The 24,084-nt window shown below is 45.9% G+C and overlaps 1 protein-coding gene across 1 annotated transcript; it reads left to right on the top strand.

Moving 5' to 3' along the window:
* The first annotated feature begins 1,166 nt into the window (after positions 1-1,166).
* KICS2 (KICSTOR subunit 2) lies at positions 1,167-20,358 on the top strand. The gene is made up of 3 exons (XM_075930940.2): positions 1,167-1,625; positions 7,880-8,168; positions 19,418-20,358. The coding sequence occupies exons 1-3, from the start codon at positions 1,391-1,393 to the stop codon at positions 20,232-20,234; spliced, it is 1,341 nt and encodes a 446-aa protein (XP_075787055.2). The 5' UTR covers positions 1,167-1,390; the 3' UTR covers positions 20,235-20,358.
* The last annotated feature ends 3,726 nt before the right edge of the window (positions 20,359-24,084 follow it).

Below are 24,084 nucleotides of genomic sequence, written 5' to 3'. Positions count from 1 at the left end.
AGGCTCCTGCACCTCCATATCCTCAGTCCATCATAACACTCCTACACCCCCCCACTGCAACCCTGTGCCCATCATACACCCGACCCAGACTCCTGCACCCCCACATCCCAAGCCCCCTGCTGTAACACTGCTGCACCCCCACACACCTTGTGCTGTGTCCCTCATACAACCAAACCCCCTGCCCTGAGCCCCTCCCTGAGCCCAACCCCGACTCCTGCACACCCACATCCCCAGCCTCGTGCCATAAGATTGACAGAAGACCGCCTGAATGCCTGCACGAAGCTGGATTTGACCGGTTATAATGTAAACATCAAAGACACATGTGAAAAAGTCCCATGACATAGAGTGAAACAAAATACAGGACTATGTAGCACTTTAAAGACTAACAAGATGGTTTATTAGATGATGAACTTTCGTGGGCCAGACCCACTTTCTCAGATCAAATAGTGGAAGAAAATAGTCACAACCATATATATACCAAAGGATACAATTAAAAAAATGAACACATATGAAAAGGACAAATCACATTTCAGAAAAGAAGGGGGATGCGGGGATTGGGGGGGAGGTAAATGTCTGTGAGCTAATGGTATTAGAGGTGATAATTGGGGAAGCTATCTTTGTAATGGGTAAGATAGCTAGGGTCTTTGTTGAGATCCACATGTCGAGTGTCAAATTTTAGCATGCATGACAGTTCAGAGGATTCCCTTTCAAGTGCAGATTTAAAAGGCTTCTGAAGCAGGATGCAGGTAATTAAGTCATTGAGAGAGTGTCCTTTCTGGTTGAAATGGCAAGAAACTGTTTTTTCTTTGTGATCCTGTCTGATATCTGTGTTGTGGGCATTGATCCTTTGGCGAAGTGTCTGAGTGTGTGAGTACAATGTTCCATTTATGCTCTTATTAATCCTCATGTCGATTACCAATTCCATGAAGCTGCATATTTTCAGGCATGCAAAGGGACATTCTTATGAAAGGGCTCCCCCTCCCCCTCCCCGGTTCTGCCTCCCTCCCGGCACCAACAAGCCACACACCTGGCAGCGCAGAGCCGGGCGGCCCCTGCAGCCCCGCCCCCTTCCCGTGCACCCCGCCAAGGAAGGGGCGGCGCTCCCAGGCTGAGCGATCCCCCGCAGGCTGCGGCCACTGGAGGGCAGGGGGAGCATGCGAGGGGAACCAGGGGGCTTCAAGGCCGCCCTTTGCAATCAACGGCTTTCTTCCCCGCTGACGTCATCTGGCCACGCACCCTGCGCCCCACGGCACCGCACCGCACGTCACCTGACCAGCGAGGGGCGGAGTCAGCGCGGCGCCGCCCCGCCTTGGGCGAGGGAGCACGAGCGGAGGGGGCGTGGCGGCCTGGCTCACGTGCCCGGCGGGAGGCCGGAAGCGGCCGGCGCGGCATGGGGGAGTCGATCCCGCTGGGCGCCCCGGTGCCGCTGGAGCAGGCCGTGCTGGAGACGTTCTTCTCCCACCTGGGCATCTTCTCGTACGACAAGGCCAAGGACAATGTGGAGAAGGAGCGGGAGGCCAACAAGGGCGCGGGGGCCAGCTGGCTCTCCCTGCTGGCCGGGCTGGCGCACCTGGCGGCCGCCGAGAAGGCCTATCACAGCATGACCTTCCTGGGCCAGAAGCTAGGTACCCGCCGGGCTCGGGCCGCGCGGCGCTCGGGCAGCCTCCTCCCCAGCGCCCTGACCGGCAGCTTCCCCCCCCAAGCCCCGCGGCCGGGCCTTCCTAGGCCCCAGGGGGGAGCGGGCCTGGTGCGGTGACAGTGCAGGGGGCGGTGCCGCTGCTGAGTGGGAGCCGGGGCCAACGGTCAGCCTCAGCCGCGGGGCCTGATGCCCTCGGGGGCGAAGGCTCCTTGCTGGAGCATGTGGCCATTGGCAGCAGCTCTCCCGGCTACTGTGCTCAGAGCGTCACTGGCCTCGGGATGCGGGTCTGGAGCTGCCGGGTCAAGCCCTGCAGGATGCTGCTAACTCCTTCGCGGCCGTCGGCGTCGCTGCTTCATATCCCCGAAGTTTCAGGAGCCTGAGTGCAATGAGTGTGGGGGACAGGCTGCTTTTTAGCCGTTTGTCTTAATCGTAGCTATCGTTTGCATCCTCTCTTTTAGGCTCTGCATAAAGGCCGAGGATTGACTGGCTATTCAAACTGAACAGCTTTGTAAACTGTTAGATCTTGCCCCTTAGTGTCAGAGTTGAGCATGTTAGCAATGCCTGGGGAAAGCTTGTGCTACCTCTGCCCATCTTTCTTGTATAGCTATAGAACACTAGGATTTTGACTTCTGAATTGTAGTTTACAAGCATTTAAATTCATACATGTGCTGTTTGATGATCTGATCATCTCCTCCCCCCCACCTTTATCTACTATATTAAAAACAAAATAAATGTAGGATGGTACTTGGTATACCTGTACGGCCACCCTTCAGTGTAGGATAGTATGAAGGTAGATGGGAAAACTTGTGACTTGACTAGCTACTGTGCTTTATACACTTGGCAACTCAACAATGTTGGGACTGGGCAAAAAGTGTAAGAATCCACACAATTATTAAGGGATGTAAATGTTTAACTGGTAAGCATTGCCTTACCAGCATGCTTACAAGGGTAACCAGTGGCTGGCCCAGATGGAGTAGCTCAGCCAGGCAGAAGGGGCATGATGTGATGAGTCCTACGTAGCTTGGCTGGCTCAGCCTGCTGGAGCAGCCCTCTGCTTATGACCCAATGCAGTAGGCCCTGCCTGGCCAGAGCAGTCTCTTTCCCCCCCCCCCCCCCCCCCTGCCCCGCAATGTTCTGTGCACATGGTGTGGCAGTAGGTTATCTGTTTAAACCTATAGTTTAACTGGCTAATAATTTACATGGGATTTTACATTCCTACAATTAGATACTATGCCATGGGCCTAGCCAAGCTGTGCTCATTTCAGTGTCCAGAAAAATGTCCCTCACCAAAAGCTTTTGTGTAAATTACATGGCCATGGGATAAGAGGAAAGGTCCTTTCTTGGATTGAGAACTGGTTAAAAGCCAGGAAACAAAGGGTAGGAATAAATGGTAAATTTTCAGATTGGAGAGGGGTAACTAGTGGTGTCCCCCAAGGGTCAGTCCTGGGACCAAACCTTTTCAACTTGTTCATAAATGATCTGGAGAAAGGGGTAAGCAGTGAGGTAGTAAAGTTTGCGGGTGATACCAAACTGTTTAGGATAGTCAAGACAGAAGCGGACTGAGAGGGACTCCAAAAAGATCTCACCAAACTGAGCGATTGGGCAACAAAATGGCAAATGAAATTTAATGTGGATAAGAGTAAAGTAATGCACGTTGGAAAAAATAACCCCAACTATACGTACAGTATGATGGGGGCTAATTTGGCTACGACAAATCAGGAAAGAGATCTTGGAGTTATCGTGGATAGTTCTCTGAAAACTTCCACGCAGTATGCAGCGGCGGTCAAAAAGGCTAGGATGCTAGGAATTATTAAGAAAGGGATAGAAAATAAGACACAGAATATCTTACTTTGTACTCATCGCCCTAGAGCATGGGTAGTCAATAGAGAAGTTAAGAACTAGTGGACAGGATAATTGACTAGTTGCTTCCCCCTCTGATAGAGGCAGTGGGGGAGAGGGTACTTCGAAGTGGCAGCACCACTTAGCCGGGGATCAGCTGTGGAATTGGGTGGTCCTAGCATTTCCAAGTGGCAGCACCGCTTAGAGCCCAGGATCTGCTGGGGACTCTCAGCTGACCCCAGGCTCTATGTGATGCTGCCCCTTTGAAATGCTGCCACAGCATTTGAAAGGGGCAGCACTGCCCTATTAACTAATCGAATAGCGCATACACTGTTTGATTAGTCAATTACATGCTACTTATCCTTAGTAGTCAGTAGGCAGACCGTGGGCCACTAGAAGCTTTTGAACAGACCCTGAAATCTTTATGAACTTTTTTTTCTCTGGCTACTCTCCCTGACTTTTTTTTTGGGGGGGGGGGAAGAGAGGAGGGGACAAGGTCCCTATTCTTTGATTACCTCAGACCTAGAGGCTAAAGTTACAGTAGCCTCAGGGCTGCTTTAATTTACACAGGTTACTAACAGCCCACTTAAAAGCTGTTACACAGATGGGAATGGCAGGAACATAAGAAGCTCTATTCCTAACCTGTTCTGTCCGCTGCTTGGTTTATGCTACCTGGTAATTTCTTCTCATACAGGGGCATTCCAGATGTCCTGTTAAAGACAGCTGGTTTTCCTTTTGCATCTGAAAGTGGCATTCAGTACACTGTGGAGGCCAGTGATCTGTCCTATAACTCTCTAGGGTGCCTGAAAAGTTAGTTCAGTTTATATTTAAGTAGAGACTTTAAAGTCTCCTTTATAATAAGAATGAATTTCTATCCTCCTGTAAAGCTGTTACTTGAAGCAAATTTAGTGCTTGTGGAAAATATAGAATTAACCAATCCGGAAGTCAGCAGACTTATTTATGCACAAACAAATATTTCATGAACAATAGTGAAAGCATCCAGGGTTCGATTTACTGGGTCCCCTTACCGTGAGATTAGAAGACCACTTCTATGGGTAAGAAGGTAGTTAACATTTCATATTTATTCAGTTTTCTGTTTCTCTGCTTGAGACTGCCAACAAGAATGCAAGTCAGTGCTGCTGCTAGTGATGGCTTTTGACTTGGATACCTGCAATTTTTGATTACCTGAGATGGATTTGATATGAACAAGACCTTTTTCAGTTACAAATGTTCTAAGTAGTTTAGAGGCAGAATCTGGTTTAGAATTATTTTCCCTAAGTACTGTATTTGAGATATGGGGGATGAGGTAATAGAATTGTGAGTAAGTTGAAGATTTTAATACTAAAAATCTAGTATTTACTTCAGGAAGCAGGAGTTGGTGATGCAGGGAGCTGGTTTAAAATCTGGTTTTCCCCCCTCAGCACGGTTTTTGCATTGCTATCTGCCCACTCCCCCTGTGCCACTGCCTCTATCAGGGGAAGGCTTCAGGACCTGTCGCAAGCTGGGACTAAACCAGGCCGGGGATCTACCCCTGCTGTGCTTCTGCATTCATGCCTGGCTCTTGCTACATTTAAACTGCAGAAATGCAGCGGGGGTAGGTCCTGGACCTGGTGCAAGACAGGACTGAGCAAGCCTGCCCTTGTCCACTAACCATGTAGTTCCGTGGTCCCCAACACGGTGCCCGCGGGCGCCATGGCACCTGCGGGGGCACTTGCATGCGCCCGCCAGGTGCTCGGGGGTGGGCTGGCCCCGGGCACATGGCGTGCGGCGCTTGCGGGGGGAGGGGGAGCGCTGGCCCCGGGCGCGCGGCGCTTGCAGGGAGCGCCGGGCGCGCGGCGCTTGCGCGGGGGAGGGGGAGCACCGGCCCTGGCGCGCGGCGCTTGTGGGGGGGGGGGGCGCCAGCCCCGGGCATGCGGCTATGGGGGGGGGCCGCCCCCGGGCGCCCGGCGGGCGAACGGCCATGCCCCCTGGCGCCCGACAACCTGAAAAGGTTGGGGACCACTGATGTAGTTGATAAAAATTTTATCAACTAAACTATTCATGAATTATCTGCTCCTTTGTGAGAAGCATTTTAAGAAAACAATTATTTGGATTAGCAATCCAAATAATTCCATTGTCAGAAATGGATCAATCGTATCCTATCCCACAGATTCATTATGTAGGTTGGTAATTTAAAATGTAAATAAGATAACTTATTACTATTCAAGCTATGTAGACTATATTGACTCTGAATAATCTGGTATCATTTGCTCATATGGCTTGTTGTGGACTTTGGGAGCCATCAGAGTTTTTCATTTTGTTTCTCTGGCACTTGCTAAATTATCTGGTATAAATATGAGCCCTGAGTGAAATTGTTTCAATATCTGCATAAAATCTAGTTTTAATCTAGGAATAGTTTTAAAAATTTATTTTGTGTTAATTTACATGGATTTTCCTTAACATGTTAGCGCATTTTTAACCTAAAAATAAAGAGAATTCCATTTTAAGGCTTACACAGTCTAAACTTAAAATTCCCAACTTCTGTTCCCAAAAATGAATCAGAGATAGAATGAAGGTGCTAGTCTTTCTGTCATTGTGGTGAACCCTGCATAAAGTCTCATTGAAGTCAGTAAGGTTCCACTTGGCATTGTTTTAGCTCCAGTAGATTTACCAGGAAGATCATATTGAATTCTTTTGTGTTGAGCCTCTTGTTTGCTGAGAGTTTCTGATGTTTCTGTCTGTATCAGTTGAATTGACATGATTACAAACTGCAGATGTAAATGGAAGTAATGGAAATAGTCAGAGTAAGGTTTTTCCAGATTTATGGTTAGAATCTTACCTGCAGAAGAGGAGAGAGAGCTTTGCGGTGTCACTGTACATAATGTTACATGACCTGTGGTGGAGTCTGCCTTCATAACATGTGCAGCATCTTAAAAGTAGCCTTTAAAGACTGGTGGGTTTTTCTAAAGGAAGTATTGCCCTTTTTGCTGCTTAATAGTATATTACTTGCGCAAAAAAAACCCAACCCAAACTAATTTGGAAGAATGTTATTTAGATTAAATCAAATCCTCTGAAGTTAGGAAATGAGAGAATTCAGGTTGCTTATACAACCTTACTTGGTCCCCTTGTACTTTGACAGTCTTTAATTAGAAAACCACATACTATATTTTTTCACAGGGTTTCTGCAGTTCTGTTCTTTACTTCTGCTTTGGTGGCAACCTGAGCCCAAGCTTAGAGTAATAAGAATCTTTAAAAATGCAGTGTGCTTAGTATCCAAAATATAGCTCAGATTAAATACCATGAGAAGATGATGTTGGTGTGGACATATAACTATGTCCAGTAATACAGCGTGGGAGACTTGTGGTTGATAAATAGCTTAGTAGGACAACAGTCTTTTTTGCTCTTTCACCCCAAGATATCTCTTGGGTCCCAGCATCCTGTCATCCTTACACAGTGTATTTTCTTTCTGTTCCATTCATGCTGGGTTGCAGCCCTTTGCTGCACCATGGATTTGTTGTGAAGCAATGACACCTCTGCAGCAGATCCATTCGTATGGCTAGTAATACAAGTAGCTGTTTGTATTGATTATTAATCAGAGCTAGTGAAATAGTTCCTTTGTGGTCCAGTCCTGGCAACTGTTTGAGTATCTTTACATGTTTTTTGTTGTGGGTTCTTTTAAGTCCCAAGTGATGTCAAACAGCCGGGGGTGGGGAATACAAGCCCAAATTCCCTTCTCAATAATTTAAGATATTATACATGTTTGTTTTGTCTTGTTATGGAATAACGTAATAACCTCTGAAGCATATGGGTATTGTTTTCCTCTGGGATTTTGATTTGCAGTTGTTGTTTGGACAGTTGAAATCCTTTGATCTACACACATTTGTATGGTTCATTTTTAAGTTTTGTCTTACAAATGTTAAATGTTTCATGTTTTTAAAGGGTATTGTCACATTAAAAGGTATAGGGTTATTAATAGTAATGTAGATTATTGAAGCTTTATTGTGACTCCATTGTTTCTAGTTTCTAGAGAAAGAGGTGTTTCCTGGTCACAACTGATAAGTTCTCGCTATTTTTATAGTGACTGTACTGAAAATAGGAGATTGCTGGGAGGGAGGCAGGCAGGCAAAGAGGGAAGTTATAAATCAGTCCCTTGTTGAAAAATGAATTGCAACAAGCATAAATTAGTCCAGTTATTGAGCAAAATGACATGAAATGCCTATGTAAATCTTTATTCCTAAAAGACTTATCTGAAAGGTGTTCTTTGAGTGGAAAAATTCAGTGAAATATTTCAGCATAGATTTTTTTTTTAGGTGCACCTATCTAGCTGAATGGAAGCTTGAATGCTCGCCATTTTCCAGTGTTGTTGTTGACTGTCTCTGCCATCCGTGGGTTTTGGTAATACATCCATATTTATCTGAACAGGTGGTCAGTCATTCTTCAGCCGAAAGGACTCCATCCGAACCATCTACACATCTCTGCACAATGAGCTGAAGAAGGTGGTGGCGACGGGTCGCAATGCACTAGGAGGAACAGCTCCTCACTTGGAAGAGCTGCTTTCTCACCTGTCTGAACAGCTGTGTTTTTTTGTTCAGGCGCGGATGGAAATTGCTGACTTCTATGAAAAAATGTTCACCCTCAGCACCCAAAAGTTCATTAACTCTGAGGAACTGGTAAACATTTTGGAATCCATCCTAAAGAAATACAGCTCCAGGTGAGTTCTTGTTTGAGTTGAGGTGTTAATATTGTTTAGCAGCATTCCCAATACTTCAGCTGCTTTCTGGGGCTCTTTGAAGACATTTGGGGTAAATTAAGTGAAATAACAGTATAAAGCACTGAGAGCCAGGACTGGTGGCTGTAAACAAACTTTATGGGACCACGGGAAACTTGGTCACCCCTATGATAAGTGGAAATCCAGCTAACTAAAATCATGCCGGACCATGGATGTTCCTGGACTAGTAGCTCTTTTTATCCCCTTTTATTCTTTGTAAACTGCCTTTGCTACAGATTTTCTTTCTGTGTTCTAGATGACATTGCTTCTCCAGCTGAACTCTATTCAGTTCTAGAGCTGATGTTCAAGCTGGACTATTAATACATAATATCCTGGGGAAAAGGAGGAGAATGATTCAAAAAAGTGAATCTTCCTATACAATTAATAAGACGAGTGTGCCTAACTATTTGCAACATTTTTGAGGTGTTAGTTTCCTCTGTAATCACGATTACATGTAGGTGGAAGGGCAAAACATGCCCCAATCTGAGATAGAAGTGACATTTTTCCAGAATTACAGCTAGGCTACGTCTAGACTACATCCCTTTTTCGGAAAAGGGATGTAAATTAGACGTATTGCAATTGCTAATGAAGCGGGGATTTAAATCTCCCCCTCTTCATTAGCATAAAAATGGCTGCTGCTTTTTTTCGGCACGGAGCTTTGTTGGAGAAAAGCGCCAGTCTAGACACTGATCTCTCAAAAAATAAAGCCTTTTCCGAAAGATCCCTTATTTCAAGAGGGATAAGGGATCTTTCGGAAAAGGCTTTATTTTTTGAAAGATCAGCGTCTAGACTGGCACTTTTCTCCAACAAAGCTCCGTGCCGAAAAAAAGGCAGACATTTTTATGCTAATGAAGCGGGGGAGATTTAAATCCCCGCTTCATTTGCGATTGCGATTTCCGAAAAAGGGATGTAGTCTAGATGTAGCCCTACTGTTTTGGAAACTTGCTAAGAGTTGTGTAACTCTGGTATCTCTGGTGTTGAAGTCTGTGGTGAAAATTATAAACTTCCTAACACTCTTGTGTTTGTGATAGCCCCTGGGATACAACCTGGACTGTGGGACTGCTGTGTTCCCTTTTTTACTCTCTGAATCAGGATAGCTTTGGTACTGCTATGCTAGTGACAAGCAGCCCCTTCAGGCTTAACTTTCACATAGCTATTAGCACATAAAGGTTACATGCAGGCTCCCACAACCTTTCATGAGCTATACGTAGCCTTTGTAATCTGAGTGGATTCTCTGTGCACTTTCAACAACCTCATTGGTAAAGATAAAACATTAAGTTTAACTGCAGAAAGATTAAGTGAAAAGTAAGCCTATGATTTAGTCAGCGGTATATTTAATAAAAGTCATGGACAGGAAATGTGTGATAAACAAAAATTCATGGCCCGTGATCTGTTCAGGACCTTTACTAATAAATGCAATGACTAAATTATTATCTGGGGCTCCTGGGGGCAATCCTACCCACCACTATTTGGGTGGTCCCCATGGCCAGCTGCACTGGCTGTGGCTTGGGTGGTCCCTGCAATGAGCTGTCCGGGGCTGCTCAAGCAGTAGCAGGGAAAAAAACTAGTGGTCCTGTAGCACTTTAGACTAACACAAATTACATAATAGTATCATGATCTGGTTCAGCTGGCCCCAGAGCCAATTGTGTAGCTGGTCTTAGAGTCAGCTACATTGGCTGCTGCAGAAGTCTAAGGTCACAATGTCAGGAAATAAATGATTTCTGCAACCTCACTAGGCATTGTAAGCAGTTCAGTTCTTAATACATAGACTTTGAAATGGAGATGTTCAGCCTTCCAAACATTCTTGTTGTCCTTAGGGGGAGGAAAAGTGATGTCATTACCTCTCATTGTGTATACTCTCCCTGGTGCTAGAAAGATCCTTGTGGTGTCACAGGTGTTAGCTCTCTTGAGTCTGCTGGGAAAGTAATTCTCCATAATGTGCCATCAATATACAGCTGGCTAGTCCTGATGTAAATTTGTCTCAGGCATTAGTTGCTTCTTTGCCACAGAAAAGCTAGCTGTGGGCATTCCCCACCTCTCATATTTCAATAACTAATAAACTTCACATACAGTGCTAATACATATAATTGAACAGGACGGTAAAGTTAAACAGATCATGACTTTTCAAATGATGCCTAACAAGGCATACTTAATACAAAACATGTATAACAATGGTAAATGTGGGTATAGGTTGTTGTTTTAAGGTACAGTGCTACAGGTAGCACCTCTCAAATCTGGGATTCTCTCATCTGGCAACATCTGTGGTCTAGCACAACCACAGATGTTCCTGGATGAGAGAGACCCAGGGCAGGGGAACCAGCAGCTGGGAGCCCAGTGCAACCCTGTGAATCTGCTAGCAGTGGAGCCACAGCAGCTTGGGCAGAAAGTAATTGGGAATGTTGGTGGCCCAGCAAGGAGGCTGGGACCACATCAGCCCAAGAGGGGAAGCATGGCCGGGCCACATCAGCCAGAGTGCTGATGGCTGCATCAGCGTGATTGGGGCTGCCTGCCACCCAGCAGCAGGGCCAGGGCTGTGGTGGCAACAGCCTGGGAGGGGAAGCTGGCTGCTGCAGCCCGGCAGAATCAGTGCAGCCGGGGCCACGTGCTGCCTGGAAGCAGGGCTGGAGCTGCAGCAGCCTGATTGGGCAGCAGGGATGAGGCTGGCACGCAGATAGCCCGATCGGGCTGAAGGAGCCAGCAGCGGGCTGAGGGGCTGGTATACGGGACCTCCCATTGTCCAGCAAATTCCTTCTTCTGGGACCTGTCAGGTGCCGGACAAGAGAGGTCCAATAGGATTATTGTAAAAATCGTATCTCTTTTATGCAATGCTGTACTTTTTCTCAAGACTCCTCTGGGTTATGAAACTTAATTAAAGCAGATGTTCTTGGCCTATAACTGTCAGTTTATTCTGCAGTTAGCATATTTTCAAGCTTTTAGTTGTGGCTGATGTGTATGTTAGGATTAAAAGTGCTAAACAAGTCTTGCTATGTAGTGACACATGAAGAGATCACTGAAGCATGAAGCAAAGTAGGGGCTGGGAGCTGCACATCATAATAACCTACAAGATTTGGCAGAACTGCATTTACATGAATATTTTAGCTTTCAGTGATAACCTTCATGGGTCAATATCACTGTAATAAGCATGCTCAAATGCTTGATGGTCTAAGTATTAAGGATGTTCAATTGCAGTTATCCAGCTAATGTATTCAATACAATTTGTATCGACTACATGATTAGTTTATAAGGACCACTCTGCAGAACTGGAGTGGGAGTAGCTCCCACAGCTGGCTCCAGCTGGGACTGAGTAGTCCTTGCTTGGGCTGGCTCTGAGAGCAACTCGTGTTGTGGCTCTGCATTTTAAATGTAATAAGAGCCACTGGGCTCTTACTAATTTTAAAATGAACAGGCACAGTGTCCTGGCTTGCGCCGAGTCCAACAGCCCCTATTTGCGGCAGCCAGGGTTGGCCATGGCCAAGAGCTGCTGCCAGACCAGCCTCTGTGCATGGCCAGTCCAGGCTTCTGCAAAGAGGAGCTGCTTGGTGGCAGTAGTCCCTGTATGGGAGAGGGGCCTAGCTCCCTGCTGGGATCCCCATGGACAGGGGCTGTTGCTAAAGCAGCTTCCCAGTCCTCTTCCCCCTCTCCCCCCCGCAGTGGTGGAGGGAAAGGCAGCACCACAGAGACGGTGCTGGGGGGAACTGGCTTTTAAGCTGGCTCCTCCCAACGCAGTCTCCTGTTCTCCCCTGAACCCACTGGGGAAAGCGAGTAGTTGAGGACTCTATTGATTACCTGATCAGCATAAGCTCATCAGGCAGTCAAATGGTCAACTCCTCTCTAACATCCCTACTAAGTATAGCACATTTTGGGATTATCTAGAAGAAACGGCTTCAGAATAAATTTCCTTAATAGATAGCATCAAAAAGAATATTGTTCTAACAGACAGCAGAAGCAGTGAAAATAAACTTATAATTCTGTGGTAGAATATTCTCATTTAATTATTGCACACATTTTCAGTGACAGGTGGTTCCCTACCCTCTGAATAAATTTTAAAAAACCTGTTTGGGAATATTTTAACTTGTTTGGACACTCACTAGTGGATCTGAAAGTGACAATATTATTACAAGCCAATTTCAAAAACCAGCTGGAGAGAGAAACTACAGAGCTTGGTTTCATTTACGAGTTTGACACCTGCAATAGAGGTTTAAACAAAGACCTTACTGGATGGCCTGCTACATTCCACACCCTAATGCAGTGTTTCCCAGTTGGTTCTCCGGAGAGCCCTGGGGTTCCGCGAAGCAAAACTAGGGGTTCTGCGAGGAGCCGGCACTCCCCCGCTCCTCTGAAAGAGAGAGAGAGAGCTGGCTAGCCAGCAGAGGCATGGGCGGCAAGTTGTATGGGCTCGTGGTGCCCATGCTCCACCAATATTTGAAGCTGGAGAGGGCCTGCCCCCCCACACCCCCCCTGGTGCGTCCTCCTACCCTGGCCCCAGAGCATCTCTCCCCTGGTCCTGTCCCTGCCGTGCACAACCTTCACTGAACTCTCCCTTGCTGGCTGCTGCTGCCCTCCGCGGCATGCTCAAACCGGTGGGTGGGAGATGTCTGGGCGTGATTATTCTAGAAGGGGTGGGTGAGATTCTGTGGCCTGTACTGTGCAGGGGGTCAGACTAGGTGATCATAATGGTCCCTTCTGACCTTAAAGTCTATGAGTCTGAGTCACAGCCCGGGATTTTAAAAACTGCTGGACGCTGCGTTGTGCCACGCAGCTGAGTTGCAGGTTCGGAGTCTGGGGGACGGAGCGCAGACTCCAGCCCCGCAAAGTGGAAGGAAGGGGAAGGGCTGGGAGAGGAAGGGGCTTGTGTGGGAGAGGAGAGGGGAAGGCACCAAAAGGACAGGGTAGAGGAGAGACAAATGCCAGGGAGCCAAGTGCAGACAATGAGGAAAAAAGCAGGAGGGGAGGTGTCAGTGGGAGGGGGACAGGGTGATGCTGGGAGAGGAGAGGGGGTAAGGGCATTGGGGGCTAGAGAGGGGAGGAGGAGGTGCTGGGAGAAGGTTTGAAAGAAGGGGTGGGCATCAGGAAGGATGGGATGGAGCAAGTCATGTGAGGGCACAAGGGCATGAGTGGAACGGGGCAGAGAGTGGTGAGGGGGTTGGCATCAGGGAAAAAGGGCAAAGGGGGTAGGGACAGTGAGGGAAGAGGCAGGCAACAGGAGGGTGCAGGAGTAAGAGAAGGTGCAAGTGCCAGGGGATTCTGGGAGTGAAGCAGAAGGGCAGACACCTGCAGGGGAGGGACACAGGGCAAGTTTGTAGAGGGAGGTGTTTGAGGAGGGGTAGCTCACATGATCAGAGTGGGGCAACTGGAGGAGTGGGCACAGGGAGGAGAGAAGGGCTGGTGGAGGGGGGCAGATTGCAGGAGGGCTGAGGGCAGTGAGAAGGGCAGGAGTCAGGACAGCAGAGGAGGGTGAGGAACTGGGAGGCAGTAGGCACCAGGGGAGCTGATGGAACAAGGGGAGGAGAGAGAAAAGGTAAAGGTTTAAAAATATTTATTAATAAACTTGGGTGCTACAGTGGCACATCCATACAAGCCACACGAACTCAGTACTGGTTCACAACACAATTCATTTTGCTCATGTGAGGAAACTCTTAGGCTATGTCTACACTGACAGTTTCTTGTGCAAGAACATTTGCACAAGAGTTCTTGTGCAAGAACACGTCCACACTGCCATGTGCCAGCTGTGCTTTTGCACAAGAGCATCTATGGCAGTGTGGACACTTTCTTGCCCAAGAAAGTGCCGATGGTCATTTTAGCCACAGGACTTTCTTGCGCAAGAAATTTGTGTTGCCTGTCCACACTGTCCTTTTGCGCAAGAACAGCTGCGTAAAAGGGCTTATTCCTGAACAGGAGCATCATAGTTCTTGTGCAAGAAGCCCTGATTTCGTACATGAGAACGTCAGTTTACTTGCGCAAGAACACATGGCCAGTGTGGACAGGAAGCAAGTTTTTGCGCAAGAGCGGCTGCTTTGGCGCAAGATTGCACCAGTGTAGACGCAGCCAAGGGGAGGGAGGCAGGGGCAGGGAATGGGCTCTGGCTCAGCATGTCTGCATGGTTTGGGGGAAGGTGCAGGGGAATTGAGCTCAGCTGGGTTGAAGGGGATAGAGGTACAAAGAAGCCTAGTGGGGAGGGGGAGGGGAACCAGGAGCCTTGAAATGACCTCCCCTGGTCCAAAAATCCCACCTCTGGGACCAGTCAGGTCCAGATGGTGCCAGATCAGGGAGGTCCAACTCCTACCCAAGTCCCCTCCTTGCACCCTCCCTCGTAGCCAGACACCCTCCCTCTGGCCAGACACCCTACATCCAGCCTGCTTCTGCACCCTACCTCCCACCCAGACCTTGCTCCCTTCTGCCCCCCAGATCCTGCACCCCATCCTTATCCCGCTCCTTGGCAGCCCTACCATCCACCCTAGCACCGCACTGGCCCTGGCCCTGGCCCCAGCACCCTGCCACAAACCCCAGGACTCAGCACCGCTCTGGCCCCAGCACCCTGCCATCCACGCTAGCACCCAGCAGCACCCTGTTCCTTGTCCCAGCACCCTGCCAGTTACCCTAGTGTCCAGAAGAACCATGTCCCTGACCCCAGCACCCTGCCACCTGAGCCAGCATCCTTCCACCCAGCAGCATCCTCTCCTCAGCCCCAGCAACCACTAGTACTCTGTCCCCTACCCCCACCAGCACATTTGGGACCACATTAGTGAGGCTTGGGGTTTTTTGGAGGGTTGTTGGGTTTTTTTGCATCTCACTTGTGTGGCCCCAACTGACTTGTCTGTGGGTCAGTGACCCTTGACTCAAAACAGGTTCCTCACCCCTCTCATAAATAAAGACAATGCTAAAACCTTTTGAGTTTGACATATTTCATTTAAAAATGAAGCCTGGCCAACAAGCCCCCAGTTGGGCCAAGTCCCCATATCACTGCAGCATCATAACACTCCTGCACCACCTGACCCCAAATCTGAGCCTCTTACACTGGAACCCCCTGTCCTGAGCCTCTTACATCCCCAAACTCCTGCAGCCGCACATCCTCAGTCTTCTGCTGCAACTCCTGCACCATCCACACATCACAAATCTGTGCCCTGAGCCCATCATACCCACAACCTTTTTGCCCTGAGTCCCTCACATATTCAGCCCAAACTCCTGAACCCTCACATCCACAAGCCCATGGTTTGCTCAGCACCCCAACCTTCCACCTGAGCCCAACGTTCTCAAGCCTGGAGCCCCCTCCCTGAGCCTCTGCGGCTTTGCTCCGGGTGTCCCTGGTCTGCTGGGGACCCCCCCCCCCCAGCGGACCAGGGACACCCGGAGCAAAGCCTTGGAGGCGGGGGACTCCGCTGCCTCCGCGGCTTTGCTCCAGGTCTCCCTGGTCTGCTGGGGGGGGGGGGGGGCGCAGCTAGTGGACGCCTGGGGTAGAGCAGCGGGGGTGCTGCTGGGTTGGTCCTGGGGGGACCTACCCGTCAGCACCCCAGCTGTTCTGTCCCAGGCTCCAGATTCAGCCGCTATTGAAACTGATCAGTGGCAGATTCCAGGAAGCTGGGGGCAGAACAACTCTGCCTAGGGCTTCCTGTAGTCAGTCCTTCGTCAGTTTCAGCAGCAGCGGCTGAATCTGGAGCCAGTTCCGAGTTACGTACAAATTCAACTTAAGAACAAACTTATAGTCCCTATCTTGTATGTAACCTGGGGACTGCCTGTACTTGTAAAGCCCAGACAGAATAGTAAATATGTATTCGATGCTTATAAAACTAAGGCCTCATGAAAACAATGGGTATGGTTCCCTTTTCTGGTCTGTAACAAAACTTGAATCATTCTCAGGCTTTTGTTTCATACTCTTAATTGTTGATATGCACCAGAGAAATGAGTCATACTGGTTCCTGTTTCCCTTAAAGATACTTGCCAAAAAGGGGGCTGGGAGGATATGCAACATACACTTTTTTGCTTGAACAAGTCACTTAAGTTATGACTTAAACAAGTCATATCCTGCTTAGATGTCCCTTTTCCCCCTGGCTGTGTCTAGACTGGCCAGTTTTTCTGGAAAATCAGCCGCTTTTCCGGAAAAACTTGCCAGCTGTCTACACTGGCCGCTTGAATTTCCGCAAAAGCACTGACTTCCTACTGTAAGAAATCAGTGCTTCTTGCGGAAATACTATTCTGCTCCTGTTCAGGCAAAAGTCCCTTTTGCACAAAGCTTTTGTGCAAAAGGGCTAGTGTAGACAGCTCAGATTTGTTTTCCGCAAAAAAGCCCCGATCGCGAAAATGGCGATTGGGGCTCTTTTGCGGAAAAGCGCGTCTAGATTGGCATGGACGCTTTTCTGCAAAAAGTGTTTTTGCGGAAAAGTGTCCGTGCCAATCTATACACTTTGTTCCGAAAATGCTTCTAACGGAATAATTTTCTGTTAAAAGCATTTCCTGAAAATCATGCCAATCTAGACACAGCCCCTAAGTGTAAGGAATACTATGTCGTCTTTTCTGTTTTTGCTTAGTGGCCCATAAAATCTACAATTGGGAGCATCCTCAGCCCTTACTTTAAGGAGTCAGTAAGTTGTACCTTGTGCAGGAAACATGGGGTAGACCAGTTCTGAATTGTCAGAAAAATTAAGAACCCAAGCACTACAGAGCTCTGTCTATCAAACAAGAGCAAACAAAGGGGACTTGCCAGTTTCCCCTTCACTTATAACAGGGAGAGAGAAATGAGTTCACCATCATTAGATGGACCTGAATTTATTTATTTTATATAAACCTCTATTCTTCAGGACATAAACTAACCATTTATTTGAAGGAGTTAATGAGAGAACTTTCAGTGTGATTATTACCCTTCCCCACCCCCCAAGTAATTACCCATTAGGGATTTCTTGTAACTTCCTCTAAAATATGGAGTGCTGGCCACCAACAGAAGATCATACTGGTAAGGCCACTGGTTTGATCCAGTAAAGCAATTTGTGTCCCAGCACAACACATTTTGGCTTTGTCTACACTGGCCACTTATTCCGGAAAATCAGCCGCTTTTCCGGAATAACTTGCCGGCTGTCTACACTGGCCACTTGAATTTCTGGAAAAGCACTGATGATCTACTGCGAAATCATCAGTGCTTTTCCAGAAAAACTATGCTGCTCCAGTTCGGGCAAAAGTCCTTTTCCAGAAAACTGTTCCTAAAAGGGCCAGTGTAGACAACACAGATTTCTTTTCCGCAAAAAAGCCCTGATCGCGAAAATGACGATCGGGGCTTTTTTGCGGAAAAGCGCGTCTACGTTGGCACGGACACTTTTCTGGAAACAGTGCTTTTCCGGAAAAGCATCCTGCCAATGTAGACGCACTTTTTCCGGAAATACTTATAACGGAAAACTGTTCTGTTTTAAGCATTTCTGGAAAAGGGTGCCAGTGTAGACATAGCCTTTGAGATCGTATATTAGATCTTATACACGGAGTTACCATTTTGATATTGGATTTTGAATTGCATTACTGTACCAGTGAAGAAAAAGTGGTGTAATCTGCTAGTTCACTTGCTGCCTTAGGACTCCTGCAGCACCATCAGTGGTCATGAAGGCCTGGTAAATCCCACCATAGTCACTTACACATGGCATCTTGGATAGACTCATGATAAGAAATCTCTTATGGTAATTTGAGATTTATTTTTTAATAGGAAAATTGCTTTTAAATATTTTACCTTTTCAAAATGAGGATTTAATTGCTGAGTTTTTTTTGGGTGGATGGGTATAGAAGGAGCAAATCCCAATGGTGGCTGGATTCTTTTGCAGTGCCTGCAGGATCAATCACTGCACATGTTGGCATGATGTTTTTGAAAGGGTAGTCTATGCGTGACTATCCACTTCCAGCTCAAGTCCCAAACATACATGTTTGTTACTTGACAGGAAATTGAGTTTCTGTACACATGCAAGAGCATGGAGTTACTCTGCTTCCTCTAAGAGGCATATTACAAATTGACATTAAATTAAGAAAGGTGAGAGGTTCATTCTCTAATTTCTTGTCCTAACTTACATGGCAGGAGTCCTCTGGGGCATAAAACACACAGGCTATGCCTACACTACATGCTTCTTTGTGCAAAAACTTCTTGCACAAGAGCATGTCCACACCTCAAAGCACATCGCAAAAGCAATGTGCTTTTGCTCAAGAAAGCGTCCACACTGCATGAATGCTCTTGCGCAAGAAAGCTCTGATGGCCATTCACAGAATGGCCATCAGAGCACCTGTGCTTTTTCCCATAGGGGTTTCCTGCGCAATAGCTGTAGTGCAAAAGGGAGTTATGCCTCGTAAAAGGAGGTTTACCTACACTGGTAAAAGCCCTCTCTTCTGCCGTTTAACTGTTGATTTATTTGCGCAAAAGCGCATTTGAGGTGTGGACACACCACGGATGTTTGTGTTTTTGCACAAAAACCTTGCAGTGTAGATGTAGCGACATGGAATGGGCAATGTGCATTAAGAGCTTTTTGTTTGTCTTCAGCTTCTGTTGTACAAATGAAGAGATGATCTTGTTCTCAATTTTCTGGTGAGGGATTCAGCCAGGATGGCTACTTCACTGTGGTATTGGCTAGGACCTCCATCTTGCCCCTTGGCTGCTGTAATTTAAAGTTTAAGAGCAGGTTTGGAAGCAGATGCAGTCAATTGTAGCTTTATTCACCAGTCCACTACTCCCCACTCCTTCATCCTCCTGCTCTCATGTCATTGTGAGGAAACAAGTGATTGAGGAAGCCTAGTTGGACAACAGTCATACAATTTCAGGTGCATTAGTTGCTTTGACAAGGATGTCTGGTAACTAGTCCTTAACAAACAAGTGTCTTGTTACCTCTAGTTATGTAATATTGAAATAACTTTCAGGGTTGTTTTTTTTAAGTTCTGTATCCTATTGATTGGAAAGAAAAGTGTTATTGGTGTTGGGGCATATTAAATAAGATTCTTCCTACTGAGAGAGATTTGTAAAAAATCATTTATTAGGTATGAAGACATGCTACATTTTAAATTAAAATATTTATGCAAAAACAATTTTAAAATTAATGCATTTAAAATCAATGTAGAATTTTTCTGCCTACACTTTGATTTTTCAGGGATGTTTTGCCTGTGATTTGGTGTCCCAGTAAATATAACACTTCTGTCATGTGCAACATCCATATCACTTCTAAAAATATTTTGTTTTCTAGATTTCACCATCCAATCCTCAGTCCTCTTGAAAGCAGCTTTCAGCTGGAAGTGGATGTGCTTGCACATCTTTTAAAGGCTCAGGCTCAGATCTCAGAGTGGAAGTTCCTCCCATCTCTAGTCAACTTGCACAGTGCTCACGCAAAGCTGCAGACGTGGGGCCAAATATTTGAGAGACAGCGAGAGACTAAGAAACATCTGTTTGGAGGGCAGTCTCAGAAGGCTGTACAACCGCCGCACCTTTTCCTCTGGTTGATAAAACTCAAAAACATTCTCCTTGCCAAGTTTAGCTTTTACTTTCACGAGGCCCTTAGTCGCCAAACAGCTGCATCCGAAATGAAAACACTGACTGCTAAAACTAACCCTGATTATTTTGGGAAAATTTCCAGTTTCATCAGGAAATATGATGCTGTTAATGTTTCTCTTATCTTTGACAACCGTGGGTCTGAGAGCTTCCAGGGACATGGCTACCATCATCCCCACTCTTACAGGGAAGCCCCTAAGGGGGTGGATCAATACCCAGCTGTGGTCTCACTGCCCAGTGACAGGCCTGTAATGCACTGGCCCAATGTAATCATGATTATGACTGACCGAACCTCTGACCTCAACAGTTTGGATAAGGTTGTTCATTTCTATGATGACAAAGTCCAAAGCACATACTTTCTTACACGTCCTGAACCTCATTTTACCATTGTAGTTATTTTTGAGGCTAAGAAATCAGAGAGGGACTCACATTTCATTTCTTTTCTCAATGAAATTTCACAGTCCCTCAAGAACTCCAAAGCTTTTGCAAGCCTAAAGCCTGGAGCCAAAGGATAAAATAAATATTGAGTTGCAGATTGCCAAGGCACTACAGTAGACTGGAAAAAACAAATACTATAGCTGTCAAGGAATTGTATTCATTCATGTTTTGCAGAGTTTAATTAAAAGAACTATTTCAATATTTGTTGTGAATACATTTGAGCTAGTGAAAACACGAATAAAAATATAGAAAGAATTTTCTAGGCTCTGCACATTGGGATGACTTAGCTATGGTGCACAAAAATGGCTGAGGTAATTTTTTTTTGCATGGTGTTCAGTTCACAGTATGAATTAATATTTTTCAGTCCATGACACTTTGTCCTTAACTAATTGGAATGTATGCACTTTATAGAATGCTGGTCACTGACTAAACTTCTACAGAATTAATTGAAAAGTTGGTTAGAATGATATCTCTTCAGAGCACACTGCCCTTACACTGTCAGGAACTATAGTGGAATCTTGTTTCTTAACAGTTATACTCAATGGGAATTAATGGAAATTTGCAGATCCACAAATAACACACTGCAATAAAGTCAAAGCATCATAACATTTACTTTGGTAACTAATATATCACTGTACAATAACTTTAAAAATAAGTCTTAGCAATAAGACTTTTCTTTTTAAAATTCCTACTACCGTAGGGGGAGATTGGCAATTCATAATATTGGCAGATTTACCTGGTGTTGCTTGGGTCCTTGTGGGTGCTCAGGCTAGGGGCGGCGGGGTTGCAGGGGTTTGGGAGGAATAGGGGCGTTCTGGGGGGTGCTGGAGTTAGAGCAGGGGTTTGGTGCTCAAGGCATCTGGAAGGCCAGCCAGGGCTGTGCTGCCCAGCAGGTGGCTGATGTTCAGGCAGGGAGGGGGACAGCAGTGAGGGCTCGCTAGAGGGGGCTACTGGCTGCTGGGGCTAAGGAAAGAATGGTTTGAGCTCTGGCTTTAGGGCTGGGGGACCCTTTACCTGTGGTCAGCAACATGTAGAGGTCTGTCCTTAGCCAGCCACTGTTACAGGTGCAGCTGTCCCCCTGTGGTCACTCTGCAATATAACTGTTCCCTGCACCTGCTGCCTTCCTGTGGTCATTCTGGAGCATAACTTTCTCTGCTATCAGACTTCTACTTTTTCTCTGTTATGGAAAAAAAATCTGATTTCAAGTACTTTCTATTGTCCTGGCACAACCAAATTTGGATCTTTAAGTACAAGAGGAAGCTGCATACCAAGTTTGGTGGTCCTAGCTCTTATGGTTGAGGAGGAGTTCTTGAAAAGACAGACTCAGATGCACAAAGTTTCTAAAATACATAGTAAGAAGATAAAATGTGCAGGATAGCCATAATTCTACAGCATCTAGAAGGAAAAAAGTCAAAGCTGCAGCATACGCCATGGATTGCAATGTTTACTAGTGTATTGTAAGTTGTAATTATGTAATGTCAAAATTTAGGCTGCTTAGACCTTAAATTTCTGCTTCTGGAATGAAATTGAAGATAATAGCTTCAGTTTGTGCTACTAGTAGGTAGTTTGAAACAATCTTGTGAAAAAATAAAGCCCTTACATTTCCTTTATCCATTTTCCTTACTGCCAATGCAGTAGAAAAATGTCCCTTTTAAACAAACAGCAAAAACCCTAAACAAAACTGTCATTTATTTACAATATTATGGTTAAAGCTGCATTATGGTTGGGTTTCAGAGCTATTTTTTAAAATACAGCTTCAGTTTTGTTTTCTGTTCAGGTATAATTACTAATATTTTCGAATAGCTTTCCCATTAAAAGCCATAAGAACGGCCGTCCTGGGTCAGACCAAAGGTCCATCTAGCCCAGTAGCCTGTCTGCGGACAGTGGCCAGCACCAGGTGCCCCAGAGAGGGTGGACCGAAGACAATGATCAAGCGATTTGTCTCCTGCCATCCCTCTCCAGCCTCTGACAAACAGAGGCCAGAGACACCATTTCTATCCCCTGGCTAATAGCCTTTTATGGACCTAACCTCCAGGAAATTATCTAGTTTCTCTTTAAACTCTGTTATAGTCCTAGCCTTCACAGCCTCCTCTGGCAAGGAGTTCCACAGGTTGACTACGCGCTGTGTGAAGAAGAACTTTCTTTTATTAGTTTTAAACCTGCTACCCATTAATTTCATTTGGTGTCCTCTACTTCTCCTATTATGGGAACTAATAAATAAAGAAAAGATATCCGCCTTCTCCGCACCACTCATGATTTTATATACCTCTATCATATCTCCCCTCAGTCTCCTCTTTTCTAAACTGAAAAGTCCCAGTCGCTTTAACCTCTCTTCATATGGGACCCATTCCAAACCGCTAATCATTTTAGTTGCCCTTTTCTGAACCCTTTCCGAGGCCAAAATATCTTTTTTGAGGTGAGGAGACTACATCTGTACACAGTATTCAAGATATGGGCGAACCATAGTTTTATACACTAAAATATTCTGTCTTATTTTCTATCCCTTTCTTAATAATTCCTAGCATCCTATTTGCCTTTTTGACCGCTGCTGCACACTGTGTGGAAGTTTTCAGAGAACTATCCACGATAACTCCAAGATCTTTTTCCTGATTTGTCGTAGCCAAATTAGCCCCCATCATACTGTACGTATAGTTGGGGTTATTTTTCCCCGATGTGCATTACTTTACACTTATCCACATTAAATTTCATTAGCCATTTTGTTGCCCAGTCGCTCAGTTTGGTGAGATCTTTTTGGAGTCCCTCTCAGTCTGCTTCTGTCTTGACTATCCTAAACAGTTTGGTATCATCCGCAAACTTTACCACCTCACTGTTTACCCCTTTTTCCAGATCATTTATGAATAAGTTGAAAAGGATTGGTCCCAGGACTGACCCTTGGGGGACACCACTAGTTACCCCTCTCCATTCTGAAAATGTACTATTTATTCCAACCCTTTGTTTCCTGTATTTTAACTGGTTCTCAATCCAAGAAAGGACCTTCCCTCTTATCCCATGGCAGTGTAATTTACACAAGACCCTTTGGTGAGGGACCTTGTCAAAGGCGTTCTGAAAATCTAAGTATACTATATCTACTGGATCCCCGTTGTCCGCATGTTTATTAACCCCTTCAAAGAACTCTAATAGATTAGTAAGACATGATTTCCCTTTACAAAAACCATGTTGACTTTTGTCCAACAAATTAAGTTCTTCTACATGCCTCACAATTTTATTCTTTACTATTGTTTCAATTAATTTGCCCGGTACTGAAGTTAGACTTACCGGTCTGTAATTGCCAGGATCACCTCTAGAGCCCTTTTTAAATATTGGTGTCACGTTGGCTACCTTCCAGTCATTAAGTACAGAAACCGATTTAAAGGATAGGTTATAAACCACAGATAATAGTTCAGCAATTTCCCATTTGAATTCTTTTAGAACCCTTGGATGAATGCCATCCGGTCCCGGAGATTTGTTAACATTAAGTTTTTCTATTTGTTCCAAAACCTCCTCTAATGACACTTCAATCCGGGACAGTTCCTCATATTCATCACCCACAAAGGACGGAGCAGATTTGGGAATTTCCCTAATGTCCTCAGCCGGGAAGACTGAAGCAAAGAAATCGTTTAGTTTATCCACAATGGCTTTATCGTCCTTGATTACTCCTTTTATATCTCGATCGTCTAGGGGACCCACAGGTTTTTTAGCAGGCTTCCTGCTTCTAATGTACTTAAAAAACATTATTTCTTTTTGAGTTTTTGGCTAGCTGTTCCTCAAAATCTTTTTTTTACTTAATACATTTTTACACTTGATCTGACAGTGTTTATGTTCCTTTTTATTTATCTCACTAGGATTCGATTTTCACTTCTTAAAAGATGCCTTTTTGTCCCTCACTGCTTCTTTTACATGGTGGTTAAGCCACGGTGACTCTCTTTT

The sequence above is a fragment of the Pelodiscus sinensis genome, chromosome 1 (genome assembly GCF_052426305.1).
Source record: "Pelodiscus sinensis isolate ZL-2025 chromosome 1, ASM5242630v1, whole genome shotgun sequence".
In the NCBI taxonomy this organism is placed as follows: domain Eukaryota; kingdom Metazoa; phylum Chordata; order Testudines; family Trionychidae; genus Pelodiscus; species Pelodiscus sinensis.
The sequence above is the reverse complement of the archived record's forward strand: the minus strand, read 5'-3'. Positions and strand labels throughout refer to the sequence as shown.

Coding starts and splice junctions, on each gene's coding strand:
- KICS2 (XM_075930940.2), top strand. CDS start 1,391: ATGGGGGAGTCGATCCCGCTGGGCGCCCCGGTGCCGCTGGAGCAGGCC. Junction 1,626..7,879: donor CTTCCTGGGCCAGAAGCTAG/GTACCCGCCGGG, acceptor TTATCTGAACAG/GTGGTCAGTCATTCTTCAGC. Junction 8,169..19,417: donor CTAAAGAAATACAGCTCCAG/GTGAGTTCTTGT, acceptor TTTGTTTTCTAG/ATTTCACCATCCAATCCTCA.